At 35.7% G+C, this 21207-nt stretch overlaps 5 protein-coding genes across 12 annotated transcripts; all 5 read right to left on the bottom strand.

Annotated features, from left to right (window-relative positions):
• Positions 1-729: 729 nt before the first annotated feature.
• Positions 730-10694, bottom strand: F2 (silk fibroin 2). 2 transcript variants are annotated; one of them, XM_048410654.1, is made up of 2 exons: positions 10504-10694; positions 730-2072 (listed from the first exon to the last, which is right to left on the bottom strand). In XM_048410654.1, the coding sequence occupies exon 2, from the start codon at positions 1946-1948 to the stop codon at positions 1031-1033; it is 918 nt and encodes a 305-aa protein (XP_048266611.1). In that variant the 5' UTR covers positions 1949-2072; positions 10504-10694; the 3' UTR covers positions 730-1030.
• On the bottom strand, positions 3694-4677 carry F1 (silk fibroin 1). The gene has a single exon (NM_001280904.1). It carries the CDS (start codon positions 4675-4677, stop codon positions 3694-3696), a length of 984 nt encoding a protein of 327 aa, NP_001267833.1.
• On the bottom strand, positions 5816-10504 carry LOC105666352 (nuclease SbcCD subunit C). The gene has a single exon (XM_020866018.2). It carries the CDS (start codon positions 7644-7646, stop codon positions 5919-5921), a length of 1728 nt encoding a protein of 575 aa, XP_020721677.2. The 5' UTR covers positions 7647-10504; the 3' UTR covers positions 5816-5918.
• A 109-nt stretch (positions 10695-10803) lies between the features above and the next one.
• LOC105666351 lies at positions 10804-18041 on the bottom strand. 5 transcript variants are annotated; one of them, XM_012315035.3, is made up of 5 exons: positions 17775-18041; positions 17081-17144; positions 15424-16999; positions 15099-15333; positions 10804-11454 (listed from the first exon to the last, which is right to left on the bottom strand). In XM_012315035.3, the coding sequence occupies exons 3-4, from the start codon at positions 16975-16977 to the stop codon at positions 15124-15126; spliced, it is 1764 nt and encodes a 587-aa protein (XP_012170425.1). In that variant the 5' UTR covers positions 16978-16999; positions 17081-17144; positions 17775-18041; the 3' UTR covers positions 10804-11454; positions 15099-15123. The 5 variants fall into 5 exon arrangements, with proteins under 5 accessions (XP_012170425.1, XP_048266757.1, XP_012170426.1 ...); XM_048410800.1 differs by lacking the exon at positions 10804-11454 and having other exon boundaries at positions 13244-15333; XM_012315036.3 differs by lacking the exon at positions 10804-11454 and having other exon boundaries at positions 13244-15333; positions 15424-17002.
• Positions 18042-18507: 466 nt separating this feature from the next.
• Positions 18508-21074, bottom strand: LOC100646874 (sorting and assembly machinery component 50 homolog). 3 transcript variants are annotated; one of them, XM_020866082.2, is made up of 8 exons: positions 20873-21074; positions 20552-20623; positions 20386-20460; positions 20044-20302; positions 19728-19953; positions 19259-19637; positions 18878-19172; positions 18508-18784 (listed from the first exon to the last, which is right to left on the bottom strand). In XM_020866082.2, the coding sequence occupies exons 1-8, from the start codon at positions 20891-20893 to the stop codon at positions 18600-18602; spliced, it is 1512 nt and encodes a 503-aa protein (XP_020721741.1). In that variant the 5' UTR covers positions 20894-21074; the 3' UTR covers positions 18508-18599. The 3 variants fall into 3 exon arrangements, with proteins under 3 accessions (XP_020721741.1, XP_012170427.1, XP_048266758.1); XM_012315037.3 differs by having other exon boundaries at positions 19728-19942; positions 20084-20302; positions 20873-21072; XM_048410801.1 differs by lacking the exon at positions 20873-21074 and adding an exon at positions 20711-20828.
• Positions 21075-21207: the final 133 nt, after the last annotated feature.

A 21207-nucleotide genomic window follows, 5' to 3' on the forward strand; every position in this document is an offset into this window, starting at 1 on the left:
TATGGCAGACTAAAACAGTTTGAAACGTCTTATAGTTTAGATTTGTTCAGTTTAGACTTGTTTTAATATTTTGATGTATAGATCAACAATTGCAATAATTATTATTATAAGTAGTATATACTTGTATCTACATGTCGTGTACATTTTTATACATTCATCTTATACATTTTATACACATTTATTTCAAAAAGTATATCGAGGGTAAAAGTCTAATCTAGCTTTAATTAGTCAATTAATTAAATTAATTAATTAATCAAACCGACATCAACAGGATTATTTCTGTATAAAGTAACATAGTAGTTTATTATTCATTTTTTAAACATTTTATTTATATCTTTCTATTTTTACATCTTCTCTTGAACAACAGTGACATGTTACAAATAATGTCTTAAATTCCTTGGGAAAATAAGATACGTAAGATAAAATACGTAAGATCGTATTCTTCGCAGTCTTGTTTCATATAAAAATTAAAAAATTCGATGGAACGAATCCATCCATTGTGAATTTGGTGTAGAATTTAAAAAAATTATGCGAGGAAAGTCTTTGTTTTCACCATGTTCAAATGTAATTACGTGATAATTATCGTTCAAACTTCCTCATATACTTATGTAATACATATATTATGAAACTACGTTAAATTGTTTCATCGTATTTAATTAATTTCTTTCAAACAATAGGGTTTATGAAAAACTAATCAAAGAAGAAAGATTCAGATACTTCTATTATATAGCGTTTCATTGTAATATAAAACAAATGAAAGAGAATCAAAATATAGGAGGAGAACTTGTAATCAGGGAAGGAAGAAAGCATTCGCAAAGATTTCGGGTTGCTACGACAATTTATTTCCACTAAAACAATACACGGACGAATCTCAGTTGTGCTAATCATTATCTGCCTTCATATAATTCCGCCAGTAGTCATCATGTTTAACCAAATTATCAAAGATAGTCGCGTTTGTCCATTCGACAGTGTCTTTCGTTTCTTGACCTTTGCTCTGGCTTAACCATCTACCAATTGTCTTGTCTCTCGTTTAATCGATCTTCGCTAAACGTAACTTTTTCTCGTTGATGACATTCTTCGCCCAACTGGTAGCTTTGGTCGCGGCTTCGGCTTCCGCGGCAGAGACGGCTTCCGCCGTGACCAGCAGAGTTTCAGCCTGTGCTACAGCGGAGGCTTCCGCGTTAGCTGCTTGAGACTGCAACTGAACGGCTGTGGCAGCTTGAGCGGTAGCGGTTGCCTGTGCGCTCTGCGACTGGTCGACGGCGACTCTGGCCTTAGCCAGTGCTACTTCCGCTTCGGCTGCGAGTTTAGTGGCCTCGGATTCGGCGCTGGCCGCTAGTCTAGCCTTAGCTAAGAAACCGGCAGCCGCTTTCTTGGCGAGTTCCGCCTTAACCTGGGCTTCGGCTGCGGCTTTTGCTTCAGCTGCCGAAGCTTTCTTGGCGATGTTTGCTTCGGCGTTGGCCCTCACCTGGGCTTCGGCAGAAGCCTCAGAGGCGGATGCAGAAGCTTTGGCAGCTGCGCTAGCTGCGGCCGTCAATTGCGCCGCCCTCACCGTCGCTGACACGGCAGCTTCGCTGGACCCAGCCGCGGCTGTCAACAACTTGCTGGCTAATTCGCTCGCTTTGATAGCTTCTTCACGCTTGGCGATAGCGATGGCAATCGCAGCGGCCGCTCCAGCTTCCGCGGCCTCTGTGTCTTTGGCCTGCTTGGTCGCAGCAGCGGCTGCAGCCCGCGCGGCTGCATTCAACTCTGTTCTCAGACCCACATTCTGCGATGCTCTGGCGACTTTGATCCCGTTCTCCATCGAGGCACCGAGCGTGTCAGACCCATCACCGAGTAGTTCCGGTAAAGCCGGGGCCTTGAGCTCCTTGTCGCGCTTCACCACGTGGCCCTCGGCCAGACCACCCCAGACCAGCAGAGACGTAACCAGTATTGCTGGAATCTTCATGTTTGACGCAGCTTCGCTGATTGATGCCAATTCCGGACAGCATTCGCGGTTATATACTGATGTCCGGACAATTGTAAAAACAGCAGGTGTTTTACATGAAATTCACGTCTGTTCTGACGCCCCCCTAAAATATTGTTTCAACGGGTTACTGGAGGAGAGGATGTTCCGTGCTGGTGTTGCATATTATTAAGACACGTTTATTTAGGTGTAGTGATTGTTTATAGTTAAATATTTTTATCTTGCCACCTCTTGCACCTTTCGGGAGCGTTTCCTTGAAGAGTGGGAGAAGAAGGAATTTTAGAAGAATTGGGGGAAAAGAACAGAAACGAATTGATAGAGTTATGGTAGTTTGGTGGTCATAGTTTTAGCATCTATGTTGTTCCTCTTTTTTTGCAAATATGTGCTCTTACGAAATAGTTTAGAGTAAGCTGAAATTTTCAAAGGAGTCTTTCTTAAGCTATCGCTGAAGTATTCAAATATTTGAACGAATCCTCGAGTCTTGTTGCTCGATTAGGCAGGGAGTTAAATTACCACTGACTCAGGCTAGTTCTGCTAATAGAAATTTCGCACGTTTGCGATTTCATGTTGACAATGAATTTCTTTAATCGATACGATCAAAGTCTACAGTAGCGGAAAGCGGGTAAACATTATGAGCAAATGAGCAAATAATGCGAACAATATCTTTATTCCAATAGTGACATTATTATGACAATTGGTCACAGTAAAAGCCATTTTTTACTTATCCAGCATTGAAACAAATGTGTTGAGACGATAATATAATGTAATGAACTTAAATGTATTATGAAAATTTACAATAATGTAGGAATGGAAAATTGTGAAAGTTCAATGATACAGAACTTTGGTAAGGACATTTTCGATTCAGTTTTAAAATAGAAATAAATCTCTTTCATAGTTTTTATTTTACTATATACGTTGGACTGTGTTCTATAAGGATAATCATCTTAAAGAAAGAGGATAATATATAATACAATCATACAACGAAATCCGAAGTTCAGTTGAATAAATCATATAATTAATGTATTTTTCTTCTTATATTAATATTATTAAATTTGTTGAAAATTTTACAGCGTTATAATGATATTATCAATAATTGTATAAGCATATAATTTCATAAAAATAGTATGCGTGTTGACGGTACTTTATAATACCGATCAACGTCATCGCTTTCATATATTTCTTGTTTTCTGTATCGACCCTGTATTTTACTAACAGTATTTAATTTACTTTTCAAAAAAATTATTTTAAAATGATCTTTAAACTGAATGACGATCATCCATGTCGACTGTTCCAATATTACATCTTATTTATTCGCTGCAAATCAACTCCACTCTAGTCAGTCGAAAAAAGGTTTATAAAAATATAAAATAAAAGAAGAAGAGTTTCCTATTACTGGCAATAGTTTCTTTATTCAAATACGCCGGGCATAGTTGCAAACAGGATAGAGTACAACTTTAATTAAAAATTCCAAAGTACGAAACTAAATGAATTTATGTATCCATCTTAATTTCCCATTCCGCTAGAAAAGAGCAAAGAAGGCAACGCAAGGAATAACACCACAGACCTACGTATATGCTAAACCAATTTATTTTCATTATTACAATCTCTGTCTGACTATAGGCAACATTGATACGTGAATTTCCTCCGGAAACATCGAATACATCCTACATCGACCAAACATTATTCTCGAACGAAACGCGTTCCTTGGTACTGCATCCAGTCATCCCTTAAATTGACCATGCTTCGCTGCTCGTTTCTACCTTCACTTCACTCTCTGAGCTCGCGACCGCGACATTCTCTTCTTTCAACGCCAGCTCTGGCTCCGGAAGTTTCTTTGGCTCGATGGGAATCGCCAAGACCTCTTTGGCCACATTGATGTTAGCTCCGATAACAGCCGTTTCTGCGTTTCTGGAGCTAGCCGCAGCAGCAGCGCGTGCCTTGGCGGACGCGGAAGCGGCGACTTCCCTGCTCTTCTTGTCGAGTTCGCTGATCAGTATAGCGACTTCGCTCTTAGCTTCGGCTTCGGCGGCGCTCCTTGCGCTGCTCGTGGCGGCTTCCTTCGCGGAGTTTAACGCGGCTGCAGCGGCTCTGGCGGCTGCTTTGGCAGCGGCCGCCTTGGCGATGGCTTCTTCCGCTATTCTCTCAGCTTTCAGGGCTGCCTCGGCGGCGGCGCTGGCTGCTGCTGCTGCGCTGGCAGCGGCGGCAGCCTTGAGTTTGGCTTCTTCGGAAGCCAGAGCTTGATTCTTGGCCGTCTTTTCAGCGAGTTTCGCCTGCACGGCAGCCGATGACATCGCGGATGCGGAGGCTTTTGCGGACGCTGCAGCCTCTCTGGCATTGGAACTGGCAGATGCAGCAATGGATTCTGCCTGCAACTCGGCTTTGGCCGTAGCTGCCGCTGACTCCTCGGCTGATTTTGCTCTGGCGGCAGCTTTGGACTGCAAAGACGCCGACTGTTGGGCTAGACTGGCCGACTGGTCGGCGGAAGCGCGTGCAGCGGCCGCGGCGGCCGCTGAGGCATCTGCCTGAAGTGTGGCATCCTTCTGCGAGGCCACGGCTACCTGACCGGCACGAAGTCCGGATCTAGCGGTCACAGCGGTGGATGCGGTGGCCGACGCGCTACCCTGCACGATCTCGAGCAGAGGTGAGCTCTGGCCGGCGGACGCGAAGCCCCAAAGGTAGAGGCACGTTACGAGCAGTGCTGGAATCTTCATGTTCGACGACGCTTCGCGGATTGATACCGGCTGTGCAAGGATGGACGGATTTATAGCGCCGCGGACAATTGTGAAAATAATGGCTCGCCTGTCTGACTAAGCGAGATTAAAAATATTGTTTCAGGTTGTGCTCTGGAGTTGGTTTCCGAAATGTTTTCCTTGCAAGTTTGGAGGTGTTTGATCAAGTAGCGTTATCAGTAGAGAACACAGAACGGAAGTGTTGGACGATCGGCGAATTTAGGTAACTAAATTTTGACGATCTTCAAATGACGATTTTCGTGCTATCTTTATTTTTCAGTATCAAGGTCGCTTGTTTTCGTTGTTTTCTTATGTTTATATTGTTTCTGGTTAGAGAAATATTTAGGAGAATGAAGAATTATGTTTTAACTTTGAAATATTTAGAACCGGTATTGTTTTCTTGGACTATTTTATGTATTTTTTTATTCACTGATACAGGTGATGAATAGTGAAAAGTTATGTTATTTGAAATGTTCCAGATGTACGAATCGTGGTAAAAATAAAATTTAACTATGAAGACAGAATTAAATATATATAAAAATCGTAATCAGGGATAAAGATACGTAGATATTTTAATAATACTAATTCTTTTGCACTTTAAGTGATTATTCTAAAATGGTACGTTGGAGAATGACGTTTTTGCATTTATTTACTAATTTCATGCGTTTATTCTAATAAATTATATAACAATTCATATAATGTTCATATATTATACTGTTACATCAGTACCCAATTGTAAAATTTTTGTTCAATCGCAAAGTACGATTTAATACAGAGAAAGTATGCTATTCGAGACATAGGTAATTCTTTATTCCATACAGGCAATTGAGCTTAAGAAATCTACGTATGTTACAAGAAATCTGTACGTTAAATTTTGTTTCATATTTTCGTACAAAAAAAACACACATATAGGTCAGCAAGTAAAATAGATTACCGCATCGTCATAGTAACACGCTTTATTGACAAAATTAAAAAATCAGAAAACATACATCAAAATATATACAATAATTTCGCTCTTTATGCTTCTATCCGTAATATATGGACTTCTATATAAATTCTATAAAAGAGAGGACGAAATCAAAGGAATTTAAAGGAGACAAAGGGAATAAAAGACAAAATCTACATTGCTACAACGTTATATTTATAACTTTTCATATTGCTCCTCTAAAGAAATCAAAATATCATCGCTCTCCTTTACATCTATCCCAACTTTTTGCTACTTCTTATATCTCTGTTATCTTTAGGTTCTTCCCATCTTCGGCGGCTGCATCCCACAATGCTACAGCCTGTTGCTCGTTAAGCTTGGTAGCGGACGAACCCAATCCTATCACAATTCCGCTCCTTACACCTTGAAGCGCACTCGCTTGAGCCGCGGTTGCAGCTTCAAGAGCAGCACTTTCAACATCTGCTCTCGCCATGGCGGCCGCCTCCTCCTTGGCCGCTGCATTTATTTCCAACAACGCAGTTTCCACTCTAGAAATCGCAGTTGCTTGGGCAGTAGCTAGGTTGGTAGCAGCATTCAGATTATTCGCCTGTGAACTTGCCAATTGATTAGAAGCAGCAGCTGCAGCGGCAGCAGCAGTGGCAGCCGCTTCCGCGGAGGCTTTCGCCTTCGCGATCGCTTTCTCGCGTATTTCAGCTCTGTATTTCGCATAGTCCAAGGCAGCACCTTCAGCCATAGCTGCCTGTACGACTTTATGAGCTATGGCGTAAGCTTCCGTTTGCAAAGAAGCCGCAGCTCTCGAAGAAACTATAGCCTGTTCGAGGGCGGCGCTCAAAGCGCTAGCCGCGGCTCTAGCGTTGGCGGAAGCGATTGCCTGGATAACGGTGGCCTTCTGAGCCGACAAAGCCTTAAGGGCGGCGTTCGTTCGAGACATAGCCGCGATCCTGATCGATTTAGCAGCTTCTTTGGCAGCTACGCTCGCGGCTACAGAAGCTTCCACCGAGGCCTTCGCCTTTTCCTTCAGTTCTTCCGTGATTACGATTTCCTCTTCGACGTTGGTATGACTACGCGTGTCGAGGATGGAAATGAGTTTAGTCTGCAGTACGGAACGAGCTTGTTGCTCTGCCTTCGCCTGCGCCTGTGCCAGTGCAGCTTCCTCGGTACTGGCCTTAGCTATTGCTCGAGCGGAAGCCAAAGCCTTGGATTCCGACGCGGCCAATGCTTCTGCCTGTGCTCGAGCCTCTGCTTCTGCCTGAGCTTTAGCTTGCGCCTGTTTCAGGGCATTCAATTGGGACTTCAACAACTTTCGAGCTTCCGCTGCCTCCGCCTCGGCCTTCGCTCGTGCCTCCGCTTCCAACTTGACCCTAGCTTCCGCCTTTGACTTTTCTTCTTTAAGAAGCTTAATTTCCTCGCTGGAGGAACTCTGCGACTCATTGCCCACGCTGCTCCAGCTCCAGGTCTTAACCGGCCCTTTCTTCACGTACGTCTTAACAATTCGGTTCTGTTCGTCGCTGTTCGATTCCTCCTTGACGCTCTCCCAATTGGATTCGACTTTAGAACTCGATTCCTCGCTGATCTCAGCTCCGATAGATTTCTCCTTGGAAAGCGATCCATCGGCGATCAGAACTTCGCTGGAAGGTTCACTTCTTAATTTTGACGACGCTTTCTCTTCGCCGATGTCGAGTTTCTCATTCAACGCCGACAAAAGCGCTGCCGATGACGCCGCGTTTTTCGACGATGTTCGCGCGGACGAAGAGGAGAAACTCGACGCGAATGTCTCTTTGCTCGATGACGACTCTGCCTCGACTCGTTCCCCTGTCTTTCCATCGCTCTTGTACGAAAAACCGTCCAACGTAGTCGGCAGTATGTGTTCCACGTTCTCTACTTGGCCATCATTTTCCTGATTCTGTGCTTCGACACTGCTCGCGAGTACGATTTCTCGGTTTATCAACGTCCAGATGACGAAACAGGCGACGAATATCTTCATCGTCGATGGAGCGACCTGCATTGATGGACGTTTTCACGATTCGTCAATTATATACCGTGGTGAACAGTTGTGAAAACAATCCCGGTAGTTGGATGACGTATTGAAGGTATCATGCTGATTGGAAAAATAGTATCTTCCATCGGAATTTTTAATTTCACATGAAACACGTCAGTTTTTCTTTTTTCCTTTTTTTTTTTTTTTTTACTGTAGGACCATTTTCTTTCCAAGGGTTCTACTTCGAGCGTTCAATAATGATAATATTTTCATAGCTTTTTTTAATATTCGTAATTTTCGTATTCTGTGAATTATCAAAGAATTCTTACATCGTAAGGAGTGCTTCGGACCTTCGTATTAGCTTTTAGAATTTCTTTTAGCTTTCTTTTTACGAAGGTCCCCGAAGAATGATAGGAGCTGAGAGATTTTGATATTGACCCGTCAGCGAGACTGAGCAGCAGTTCGTCGCTTGAAGAGCTCTGCAGCGGAAACCTGTACGTGTTTTATCATATACTGCCACGAAGTCTCTCACTTCCTTAAATAAAGCTCGGTGTAATAACAATGTGTGCAGACGTGTATAGTCTCCCGCCCCACTACCATATATCTTTAGTGTCGCCTTCTTTTAACACCCACACGTTGTATTTTCTTTCTTGCGTGTCGTATAAATTTCTCGACGAAGACGTCGAATAAATACAAATTTCGAAAAAGAGAATGACGTCAACGATTTCTTCTCGTAGCTGATAACGGACGTTTCTGGAAGAACTGAGAAAGATCCACAGAATTGCATTAACACCATCCTTACGAGAATCACACGCGGGAGGAACGTCTCTGTTCAAAATGATCTTCATATTTATCAGAAATTGAGGAAAAAGAGCCGTAACACTTTCAATCGTGTCACTTATATAGATCTACGTCGTTTACTTTCGATTTGGGAGTGGGAGTTCTCCTCTTCGATTTATTGAAATATTTATCGGTAGACTACGAATTTATATGCGTTTTTTGGAAAAATTTGGACAAATTTACAGACGCCAGGATGCATATAGAATACGCATAATACTCAAAAGTATATAAAATATCCAAAGTAAGTGTACTGTTTGTAATACTTCAAACGGATAAAACAATTTCTTACCCATGTTGCAATGTTTTAGTCATAGTCGCAAAAAAAATGATTTTGCATATGTATCTACATATCTCTGTTTATCGCGTCAGCGACGATTCGTCAAATAAGAATTTTCGATAGATATTTTCATTTGAGGACAATTACATGCTAGACGTAGTACATGTACTCGCATTTCGTTGAAAATTTCCATTCGTTTTTTAGTCTGTGATTAAGTAATAATATGTAACATTTTTTTCTTAAAGAAAAAACGCATCGGCTGCCTGAGTCGCTATAGTCATCCATGGTGGTGCGAAACATTGTCGTAAATCCGGAATGTCAGGTTCAACTCGTGTTGCAACCGGTTATCTGCTGCGAGGTTTAGTAACATCGACAATGCGCTCTCAAGTATTCCAGAGAAGGTGGCTGTTGTCGAAGGTTGAGCTAAAGAATCGAACCAGATCGTATTGTTGATTACGATTTATTAAGTGGACCCCGATCACGCCTGCGGTCTCTATTGTAACATTATATCGCGAGGAAAACAAGACGACTTGCTTTGCGATCCTAAGTAATTTCGAAATCGCTCTAATTCAAATATTGCGGTAATTGTAGCAGTAGCGTATACAACGATATACAATAGAATTCGTATAAAAATTTCTATAGAAATCAGATGTCCTGTTATTTTGCTATTTCGAAACTAAGGGGAAAACTGGATTTTTATAATTTCCTTTGATATTGCGCTACGAGGAACACATAAAGGTGCTTTCGTGCCGGATATACGGATGATGTAATTGTTTTAGAGTTCCGTAACCGGATATCGTTGCATCGTAACGCATATGTGAATAACGTTCCGATCTAGTTAAATTATACCAGTGCATATATGCACAGAAATGTACAAACACCTGTCAAATCTCTCATTTCGTCGTTAATGTGCTTACATATATTCGCTTAAGTGCACGGTGCACTATCTAAGATATAGTACATATGACTAAATGTCTCGTCGGTGAAAGGAAACTTCGGTTTGGCGGATTTATAACGCATAAAATTCTAGGATTTATACGAACTTTTTGCGTCGACGATTTGCTCCATTCGACATTATTCATACATAACGAACCGCTTATTTTTATACGGATATTTTTAACAATCGGAAACAGCAGAAGGATATTAGAGACCTTTTTTTATATTTCTACGTACGAGATGCCGTATTTTTCCAAGCCTTTCATTTATTAGTAAAAGGACTTATTAAGTCACCAACAACTTATTAAAAAGAAATAACGAGTGAACGAGAAGGTTTAACGTTTTCTAAAGTTTCTAAAGTTTTCTAAATTTCTATTATTTTTTAGATATTTAGATGAAACTTCGCGATGATTGACGACCGTTGTCGACCGGAAATTGAGCTGAATCAGGATTAAGTGCAGATTTTCGCGTACTATGTGCATTCTTTAAATTTCCTAGAAATGCATAAAAATTCATAAGCTGTATATTAGTATATCAGAAGTGACAATCATTTGGTCGAGGATAAACAGCGATCGACGCTCTCGTTGGCGATGGATGATTCGCTTCGTACATTAAACGGCCATATCTTATTACAGAGCACGAAAATCTTATCGTCGGCATAGAAAACTGGGACAACCGCTGTACATTATCTAGCCAAACGAGAAGCCTTCTAAAATTTTCTCGTACTGCACGGAACCTAACGTAGATATGCGTCATACGCGGTCTCCCGTCCTCGTCGCCGATCGTGAAAAGGTGAAAGCAGATAGCGTGGAATAATCCTCCAATACTCACAACTATTTTCGTTTCTTCTCTTTCCATTAGAGACGAAAGGTTTGCACTCTGCAGACGAAAAGACGCCGCGTGAAATCGTAAGTCACGATAATCCGCATTTAGTAATACGCGTTAGAAGCGACGTGTGTTGGTTTCAAATGTGTACCGTATATTCTGATAAGAAACGAACGTGTCGTTGTTAGAACGAAGCAAAGATAACGGAAAAAGAATTAAAGAGGAAGGGAAATACTAAGGAGATATTTGAAAGAATAAAAAGCAGATTATGAAATATATGGAACAATATACGAATGGAACGCTAAATTGTATAACAAATTGTTTTTATTGGGATATAAAGAGTATCGTTATACCTTACGTTATCGATATGATTTACTATTTTCGTAGATGCTTAAAGAGCATGACATCGTACCTGAGAATTCATTTAACTGACTAGTATAACATATACTTCTCCTCGTCCAACATTTTAAATAATTACTCACTATTTCTTTATTTAAGAATTGCCATATCTTTGTTTACCAATTCAGTTTTCGCGATACACAATTGAAGTTTACTGTTGTCAGACAGAAATATTGCATCAACTGAGGAAACTTCCCTTGAACTTTATTAGTATCATTATCTGTTATTGACCACATTAATTGCGTTGGCAATTAATTACAATTACTGATAATTCTGTAAAATTTAATAATTTCGTAGCATAAAGCCAAGAAGCGGACACCGGATAATTTCGTATTTTTGCAATCGAGCGACTCATCATTTGACCAAGGGTCGACGTTTGTCAACGTTGTGTCAACAACACATCGCGTTCTACATCGCATCGAGAAACTACAGTGTTGCAATGGTCCGTGGTGTAGCCCTCTCTATTGCGCCAGCCATCCAGTTAAAATCGTGCCCATCCTCTTCCGGTTCACCTTCTCTCCTCGGTGCTCTTTTCACTGCAGATGTTTGACACGTTTCCTGGACAATGATGAATATACTGTTGCGAGTCGTTGTCATCGTATTTGTCGTCATTTTCCTTGATCTTGTAAATTATTTATCTACTAATAAAATTGCAGAGATCGTAATCTCTTGCTTCGATTAAATCTTAATTTCTATAAGAAATTTTTTTATACAGATTTGATTCACACATATTGAGCGAATTCTATTACACTTCTCTACTATTCATTTCTTGAGAAATTTCCTTTACATTTATTTCCTAAGGAATTTCTCTTTCTCTGATATTTGTTTCCTGAGAAACTTTGTATAGAATTAATCCTAGTGAAAATGTGTTGAAAAACATGTTTAAGGTTTCAGGGAAACGTCCTGCGTAAATGAAATGCCGACTAGAATACCTACGCTATAACACGGGTATATTCCGTTATCTCATGTTTTCATTCATTCTGCAGGCGTTAAATCATTTAACCACTTCGAGCAACACATTACGCTTCTACTGCTTAATAGGTTTCTTCGTTATATCACGCGCGCTATACCTTATGAACAAAGAAAGCGCAGCAAAAGATCAAAATTTCTAATGCTGTAGTTGTAATTCAATTCCATGGAGTCATAATTCATTAAACGGCGCACGAGACGGAACCCTAGTAAAGAAACGAACTTCCAGGAACATGATTATACTGGGACTAATACGCTCGCGGTAATTAAATGTAATTCGATATCTTTCGAGCGTATCCTTCTTATCCAATCGCGAGAAATCTATCGCAAATAAAAAGTGCACCTACACAGATTACGATAAAATACATAATTTTCTGTGGAATAGAACGAACAACAACGGAACTTTCCCACGAGATATTTTTCTGTTCTTCAATGTCAGAAAGATATAACAGCTGAAGGATGAAACTATTCCACTCTTATTATTTCTACTGTCAAGGCTGCGCCTTTGATGATACGTATTACTTTACTTGGAATGACCATTAGTATTTCTAATTTTCTAACGTTAGTAATTAATTTAGACATCATTAGTAATTCACTTTCACGTTCATTTGTGAATCATTGGTTTAAATACAACATTTGATTTCTTAAAAAAAAAGAAATAAAAAAGGAAATAGTTTAGTAAAAAAGTAAATATTGTCTAATTAAAAAAATTGTAATGAACCATCTGTACATTAGCCATAAAAGTATCGGTACTGTTAGAAATATCCATCGTATTCGTTTCATCGGAACCAAACGCTACAGTGTCGAAACGACATTGTTCTTCAAAATGAATTCGTAGGACAATCCGTAGGCAATTAAGAAGCGGGATCCGTAACTGCAACGTTAATTTTCTGACCACCAATCAAACACTCTATAGTCATGTAACTTGCCCTTGGCATAATTCGGATTGTATTATTACATTCATTGTTAGACTCTGAGAAACTTCTCAAGTTACTCATGACAGGGGCTCTAATAATGTGTCGGAACCATTGTCAGTCCTCCCTCATTGGCATATGCAATTAATAACGTCATGTTAGTGACAATAAGAAGTGCATCTAAATCCAAACCAGCAAACGTATATACATATTTGGTATCTGACCAAAATTAAATGATAAAATCTCATACCAAAGCGTTTGTTATTCTGTTACATGAGTCAGATTTTATTTTGTTAAAATCTAGCCTTCTTTAATGGTGTTTGATGGAAAATTACGTTAATCAGAATCGTGAAATGTTAGTTGAAGTCTTACTCCTGTTAGTGGGTATCATATATACAGTGAAAATTACTTTTACTAAACAGGTGCCGAAAATTTTTTCAGACCAAACATCTCATAAGCCATAGTAAAAGAGATTAATGTATTTATTCAATCGAATATATACATATATTTATATACTAAATACATACGTAATATTACTCTGATTTCCAAAGTGAAAATACCATTTCAATTTTCCTCGATAAAAGTTAGACATAGGCGACTACGTACGTGAAGATCGAGTCTCCTTTTTTGTAATGTTACATATTAGAACTTAAAATAATTTCTAAACTAATGGAAAGAAGTTGTTAAATAAGTGTAAGTGAAAGATTATTATAAAGTAGATTATAATTTAATTATACAGATTTTTCGTATAGCGTCACACATATCATTGACTTTTGTTATGTACACGCAGAATAATTGCTAATTGATTTTAAATATTATTAACAGTACATAACAAGTTTAGCAAGGAGAATTTTCTTTGTCCTAGTCCAAATTAAATTTAACAGAAACTAAACTTATGAATTAATGTTTCTTCAAAAGCATTAAAAACAAATTTGTGTTCATTCAATTGAATTATGAATAAAATATGCATTATTTATGCAAATATATACTTGAACATAAGTTAAATATTTATTTATTAAATATTTTCGTTAATGTCTTCTATACATATTTAATATAATTACAATCAAAAATAAAATCTTTAAATACAAATAAATACATATGATATTAGATAATGATTAAAACTGAAATAGAATTTATTTTATACCATCTTGATCTGATTGTGAATTTCAATTCATAACTTATTGTAGCTTTGGCTTGTTATAATCTTTTCCTAATTCCAATATTCGCGATACAATAGTTACCCATAAGAAATATTCAGATTCGTAAATAAAATTATGATACGAAATCTTTATAATAAAAAGATGAAAGATAAATAATGCATATTAATAAATAAGGCAGATGTGCATAAACTGCGTATTTGAAAACGAAATTGAGTGGACATTTTTCATTTACATTTACTAATTTTGTATTATTTAAACTAATAGAAAAGAGTAATTATATCAAACATTTTATATTTATATTTAATATTTAATATCCACTTGAAATGGATTTAATTATATCGTACAGAATTAAATCTCTATTACAAGTGTAACAAAATTGTCACGATTACGTGTAATTTTATGTGACTTAATCTCGTATTTAAAAAATGTACATATTTTATAATTACATTATTGGAAATGTTATGAAAAAGTCTCGACTTTATTACAAAATAGTTGTACAGATGAAGAAATGATGTATATTAAATATAAGAAACATGAATAACTAGTAACTTTCGATAATTTATTTTTCTGTCATACAACGAAAATGATATCTATTTATATATTTAATGACTAACGTATAATTCAATTTCATATTTCATACATTAGGTAAATAAGATGAAATAATTTAACCAAGAATATATATGTATGCATTATTTACATATATATAGTCTGTTACCTTATGCTGTTTATTAACAGTTATCAGATATTGGAGAAATATTAATAGAGAAATGCTTATATAACTTAAGTTCCCATTTTTCTCAAATTATATTAAATGGTCCAATATGAAATTTCCATATCTAGTAGGACATAAAATTTAGCACTTGTTGATATGCTTACATATGCAACAGACTAACCAAAAATAAGAATTTACAGCTTATAGATTTATAAATTTGTAGTGAAAACAAGTACGTAGAGTACACCAATCATATAGATAATTACAGAGAACAAAATTTATTTCCATCACTAATGGATATATTGCAATTTAACACAGACATCGTACACTAGTAACTCACAGCCTATTTTGTCATCCTAGAAGACTTATTATACATAGTTTCTTTTTCTTTAATACATCATCTCTTCTTCTATCTTATATGACATTAATTTTGAATGATACAATTACCTTGAAGGAACGGTGAATATCAACTTTATTCAATAAGTGTAAATCGCTCATGCCAAATATGGGTTCTGTGCTGTACTGTTAATATTGGACTAAGAATACGTTCTATAGCATTTATTCGGCCTCTAAATCGGTCTCTATCTCTCGCCATTTCTTCCCATGGACCTTTTCGAGCTGCACGGTATGCATAGTCCCAATGCACCATTATATGAATTACTGGACTCAAATTAAATTTTACCTATAATAAAAATGTTACAATAAAAGGTTCAATAAACGGTAATTCACAAAATTGTAATGGAAAAAGTTTAAGTTGTAAACGATTAATTACTTTTTGAATTGGAGATACAGATATTTCATCTTTGAATATTTTATCATCTTCATTTGTTTGATCTACATCGCTCTCTTCACTGTCTTCGCTATATTCAAGATCACTTTTGCAAGTTACTTCGGAACCAGTCTCAAATACTATGCAGTAACTATCTTCTGAGTCAATAGAACTTTCTGATATTAAACGTGGTCGAAATGTATTCTTTTGCAAATCGTATCTGTTTTCAACAAAATCGTGATCAAAGGTATCTGTTTGTTTTGGACATTCGAGTATACTTCTCATTTTTGCAGAAAATCTAGATATACCACAATTAATGTTTCTGCGTGTTTTTTGTTTCTGAATTTTGGGCTCTACATCGGCAAGCGTATATGTTAGAGGACTCACTGTCTCTTCTATAATATATTGTACAGCATCTACTGTAGCTTCATCTAAATATAAATTTCCTGATTCTTCTGTTTTCTGAATTTCTGTTACATCATTCTCTTCAAGTTCTTGCCAGCATTTAAAATCGTTTTCTATATCTACTGTAATATCATGTTTAGTACGTTCCTTTCTGTGTCTCGTTTGGCTGACTCCAGAACGCCTAAGCTGCGACTTTGCTCGTCCCCGTCCACGACCTTTTGCCACCATATTAAGTTTCCTCCGTTGCCTCGATGAGAATGATCGTTTTGGACTCAAGTCTGATTCAACAAGGTTTGTTTTACAAAATCTATCTGTTACACTGCTAATGACTTTTTGCAACATATTTGTGAACAAATTAGGGACTGCAGCTTGTTGAACTATCTGTGTACTTAATGCATTTGTACTAGTTGTTGAACAAGAGTTTTCCTTATTTATAATAATCTTATCATCCACACTATTACTAATACAATTAAAACATTGTTTTTTTTCGGGCATATCCTTATTGTATGTGTCTTCAAAATTATAACAATTTTCCATAGCACTCATTTCCTTCGTGTTTATATCAGAACAAATGTATTCAAACAATTCCTCCTCACTTGTTTTGTTCGAATTTTGAAGTGATATTAAATAATTAGAATTATTTGTATTACATCTAACATCTTTATGAATGACTGATTCCTTCTCATCAGATCTCTCTGCATCTTTGTTCTTGCTACCAATATATTCATAGCTAAATTTTAAATTATCTTTTGTATTTTTATTAAAAATTTTGCATATGTATGATTTCTTTTCATCAAATACATCATTATGAATACTCTCGACAACATCTAAAGATTCTTTGATCTCGCCATTGGAGATGTACACATTATTGGTATTTAATGGTTCCATTTTACCTGTCAGATTCTTAAAAAAGTCGTGTGAAATTTCATTGTTTACAACTGTTACAGACAACGGATAATTAATACTTGCTATAAATGAAGCAGGAACTTTAGAAAATTGTCCCCAAAGTACGTTCAAAGCATTGATAACACTGTGAAACATGTTTTCTTTCTTTGGGCTATGCATGTTTGTGTGTCCATTCAATGTATCGTTCATCGAATACATTTTTTCCATTGTACCTGTTTCTGCAGGTAAACTCTGCATAGAACACATGCTTAACAATGAAGCAAAATTTCTGCTAAAAAAAAAACATTGAATTTAAAAGACAAATTCAGATTTTTTAAATATTATATGATATACATTTAATTATACATACATTATTCAACACAATGGTACTTTTCGACAACCTCTTCCTGTTCTCATAAATCTTCTTTGTTTAGCTACAAAATCAAATTTAGCATTTTAGAAATATTGATTAAAAATGGTTTGCTAACTGTAAAAGCAATAATTTTATAGTTATCTTTCATAGTTAGCAAACCATTTTTAAACAGTGTTTCTAAAATGCTAAAAGCTGCTAATTATTAATAAATAAATTTAAACTTGATTATAACATGACAAAATGACAATATGTCAAATTTTGCAAATTATCAAATGTTTTCTAAAACTTTACAAGAAAACATTCGATAATCATGATCGTTAGATTTTCGATAAATTATGTATATTAATTTCCAATGTAAAAAGGAATTCATATTTTATAATATATGTAATTTTATCATTTCGATACTCAATATTTAATTAATTGACAAAAAATGTCATATTCCATTTTTGTATTTTCAAAAACACGCTTGAAATCAATGTATATAACGTTTATAATCACGATAGGGACATCGTGAATTTATCGCGCACACTCCAAATATTAATTAAGATAATAGATTATTAAATAACGGCATATCCAAATTTGAAGAATTACTCAGATTACTTCCGTATGATCATAACGGCATCATTATAATTTTAATATTAAACATGATAATACAATTCTACAAGATATTATTTTCTTTCACTCAACATACAACAAAGATAGCCTCCACAATCGCGACAACCACAATCACGTAGGATATTTTGTTCGCAATATGACAACTGATTTTTTCCTGTACCACACTTTCTATGCTTTAACAATGGGTATTCGATAAACTTCGTTACTTCAGATACAATATTTCGCTTTAATTCTTTAATAATTTCGGAGGGTTCCATTGTAAAATGACGCATTATTATAACACACATTTGAACTATAACTTCTAAGCGGCCATTTTCAACTGGTTACTGCATGGGTCATTTATAACTCATTTATCGCAGGGGCGCTGTCTGTCACAACGATTCACATTTACACTATCAATTCACGAAAGATAAAAGTCTATAAGTAAATCCAATTTTGCAAGATATGTCCTTGATAACATCTGATATTGGAAAATAACATATGCATTTTATTTATATCTTATTTATTATTGATTACACTTAAATATTCAAAAATATAGACAAACCATACTATGTAATCAATCATTTCAAACAAGTATGCATTATAATAAACTGATTCATCATACTTTGATGCAATCTTTTCGCAGAAAATTGTAGTTGGTTTCGTACTTGATGCAAACTAGGAAATATATGTGCTCATCTTATGTAAACAATTGTAATATAATAAAATGTAAAAAATTCCGAAAATACGTTTGGATTAGCTCTTATTTGAAATGCTTTTTGCTAATACTTATCTCTAATGGTATTAGAATGTATTCTTCATAAGAATAATAAATTTATAATCGTAATTTATTTTACATTAAATGCGTACGATTGACATAAAAATAGTATAGAATATACAATTTACTATCCCAAAAAGTTATTTATAAGTACTGCAATCCAAGCCCGAATTGAAATTGTTGCAATACATCGCTTCTGACAAATAACAAAGGCATAACTAAGTTTAATTCTACTCTCGCTATATCTCCAAGTTTCATCGCAATACCCCCGCCAACTGCACAACGAACATTTTCCTTAAAAATTTTCATATTTTCCTTATAATCATTCGCTGCAAATAACAAAAAATTACTCATTTTGGTAACTTCAAAGATGATTGAAAATGAAGATAAAAAAAGATATTTCAAAATTTTTAATGTCGTACCAAATTTGAAAGTGAAATTTGATACATTTCCACCATTGATGAAACCATGTAACCTGAACAAATCACCGAAACCGTGACGACCGGGTCTAAATGGCAGTGGTGTGTATAAATGAAGCGCAAGTGCCCAATATACATCGCCTCCAATTGAATTTCCATCGTGACGAGGTCCACAACCTCTCATATCGAATCCTCTAAGATTCAATGGTCCACCCAAGAAAAATTGATCGGCGATATTTATTTTCATATCATTGCTGATTCCTCGAAGCAATCCAGATTGAAAACCCAGCTGGAAGGTCTAATGAAATTTCTATAATCAGATAAATTGTACAGAAGATAAATCATTCAAAAGTCTAATCTAGTTCTGAGTTAAAAAATACTTGCTGCATATTCATGAGGCGTCCAATTAGTTTGCATGATAAGTTCATTTTTAACAAATCCAATATCTCCTCCGAGACCAGCTACTTCTGTCGAAAATTGTACGAGACTTCCCATAGTAGGAAATATTAACGAGTCTCTTTTATCGATGGAACAAATATGTCGCAGTGCAGATTTCAAATTTGGACCGCATTGTTCTCTAACGCGAAACGACGCTTGTTTGGACGAAATAATCTCCCTATATGTAGCTTCATATTGTAAATTATGCTTCAGTATACCTGCCCCATCTGTGTTAAAAGCAATATCTAATAATAAACCTTTATCACATTGACTAAAACCAGACCATGGGAACCTATTTGATGTGTTAAATACACTGCCAGTTAATCTGTAAAAAAAGTTAAATTATACTGTAAATTAAATTAAATTATACTGTATTTTATAACATTAATCTTTAAAATGGAATAATTTTACATACACTTTATGATGCCAGCTGCCTATAAATGGTTTAACAGCAGATATACTTATATTAGTTGAACTTTTTGAACCATAAGAGTATTCCATCTGAAGACGTTCTCCTCTTCCAAATAAATTGGGTGCTTTTCCTTGAATAATAACTGAACCTTCATTATTTCCAACCATAGTGCTAATTCCACCTGTTAGACGTCTCATTTCATGTACTATAAAAGTAACCTGAAAAAGAACTTGATTTAAAGTCTCTCATACAAGTATATGCTAACTTTTAGAGAAATGATTCATGAGTGAACTGGAATGAATTAAATCTGAGAAATTACTTATTTTTTGTTGAATTAGTGTGTAATTATATAGACCCACTTCAACGCCTTCTGGGGTAGCATGAGGACCTTGACTGGTATCAATGTAAATTCCAATATTCCCAAAACATCCTAAACCTTGCAATTTTTCTCTCACTTTATAGGCACGTAAAATAATATCATAAAAATCTTCAGCTTTAAACAATTCTGTTACTTGGGCTTTTATTATGTCATCTTTTGTTCTTCTGAGTCCATCTACATGTATTCTATCAACTTTTGCCTAGTTTACAAAATATCAAGACTTAGAAATTAATAATTTATATAAATAAAATTAATGTTTTATGTTTATATTAATGAGTGTACCTTCACTGAATGAAGATCAATGGATTTCTCTTTCCTTTTTTCAAATAAATTCATCTTCTCATGAATATGTGAAGACTAAGAAAGATCGTTAATCATAAAAAATATATTTAAAATATTGCTTTTATATTGAATAAATTTTAAGTCAAAATATATGTATATTACTTACAGGATTATCTTTTTTGAAATTTTGTCTTTCATTATTTGAAGATTCGTTTGTATTTCTAAACATATTTGATTCCTGAAATGACAAAACACGCGAAACGTTAACGGACAAAATTTAATTAAATAGTAACTTGCAAAAATTCACTAAATGTACAATGACAACCTGTATAATAAAGAAAAGAATGCTCAAATTTAATAGAACATTTAACACAATTATTAAATTTAAAATAACGATGTTAAATATTATTATTAGAAATTACTCATGCAGCAAATTAATGGTTTTAATTTTAGGTTATTCTGTAATTTTCTAATAATAAGCGTGTACCTTCGCATGAACAGTTCCCATTTTTATTAGAAATTAATTTTTACTATTTGCATAAGAATTCACATTAAAATCATATAATAAATTATGTCAGATCTCTTTTAATGCTTAGTAAAAAATAAATGTAAATTTTTTTAAATCAAATATTCGGAATGACTGAGAATAGGGCAATGTGGTATTCTCAATACCGGTTCTATGATATCGCCCTCTGCGATACAACACTTTTGATAATAGGATAATAATAAAATTATATCACTTTAAACTTGCAAAATTCAAAATTTTCATTACATACATGAAAATGTTTATTTACTTTAATTCAAGATTTTATTTACTTTAAT

Source organism: Bombus terrestris, chromosome 12 (assembly GCF_910591885.1).
Source record: "Bombus terrestris chromosome 12, iyBomTerr1.2, whole genome shotgun sequence".
Classification (NCBI taxonomy): Eukaryota; Metazoa; Arthropoda; class Insecta; order Hymenoptera; family Apidae; genus Bombus; species Bombus terrestris.

Excerpts from the sequence above, each read along its gene's own strand:
- F2 (XM_048410654.1), bottom strand. The coding sequence starts at position 1,948 with ATGAAGATTCCAGCAATACTGGTTACGTCTCTGCTGGTCTGGGGTGGT.
- F1 (NM_001280904.1), bottom strand. The coding sequence starts at position 4,677 with ATGAAGATTCCAGCACTGCTCGTAACGTGCCTCTACCTTTGGGGCTTC.
- LOC105666352 (XM_020866018.2), bottom strand. The coding sequence starts at position 7,646 with ATGCAGGTCGCTCCATCGACGATGAAGATATTCGTCGCCTGTTTCGTC.
- LOC105666351 (XM_012315035.3), bottom strand. The coding sequence starts at position 16,977 with ATGTGTTCTATGCAGAGTTTACCTGCAGAAACAGGTACAATGGAAAAA. Across the intron at positions 15,334-15,423 it reads CTGTATCTCCAATTCAAAAA|GTAAAATTTAATTTGAGTCC; the intron begins GTAATTAATCGT and ends TTTTTATTATAG.
- LOC100646874 (XM_020866082.2), bottom strand. The coding sequence starts at position 20,893 with ATGGGAACTGTTCATGCGAAG. Across the intron at positions 20,461-20,551 it reads ATTTCAAAAAAGATAATCCT|TCTTCACATATTCATGAGAA; the intron begins GTAAGTAATATA and ends GATCTTTCTTAG. Across the intron at positions 19,173-19,258 it reads GGACGCCTCATGAATATGCA|ACCTTCCAGCTGGGTTTTCA; the intron begins GCAAGTATTTTT and ends AAATTTCATTAG.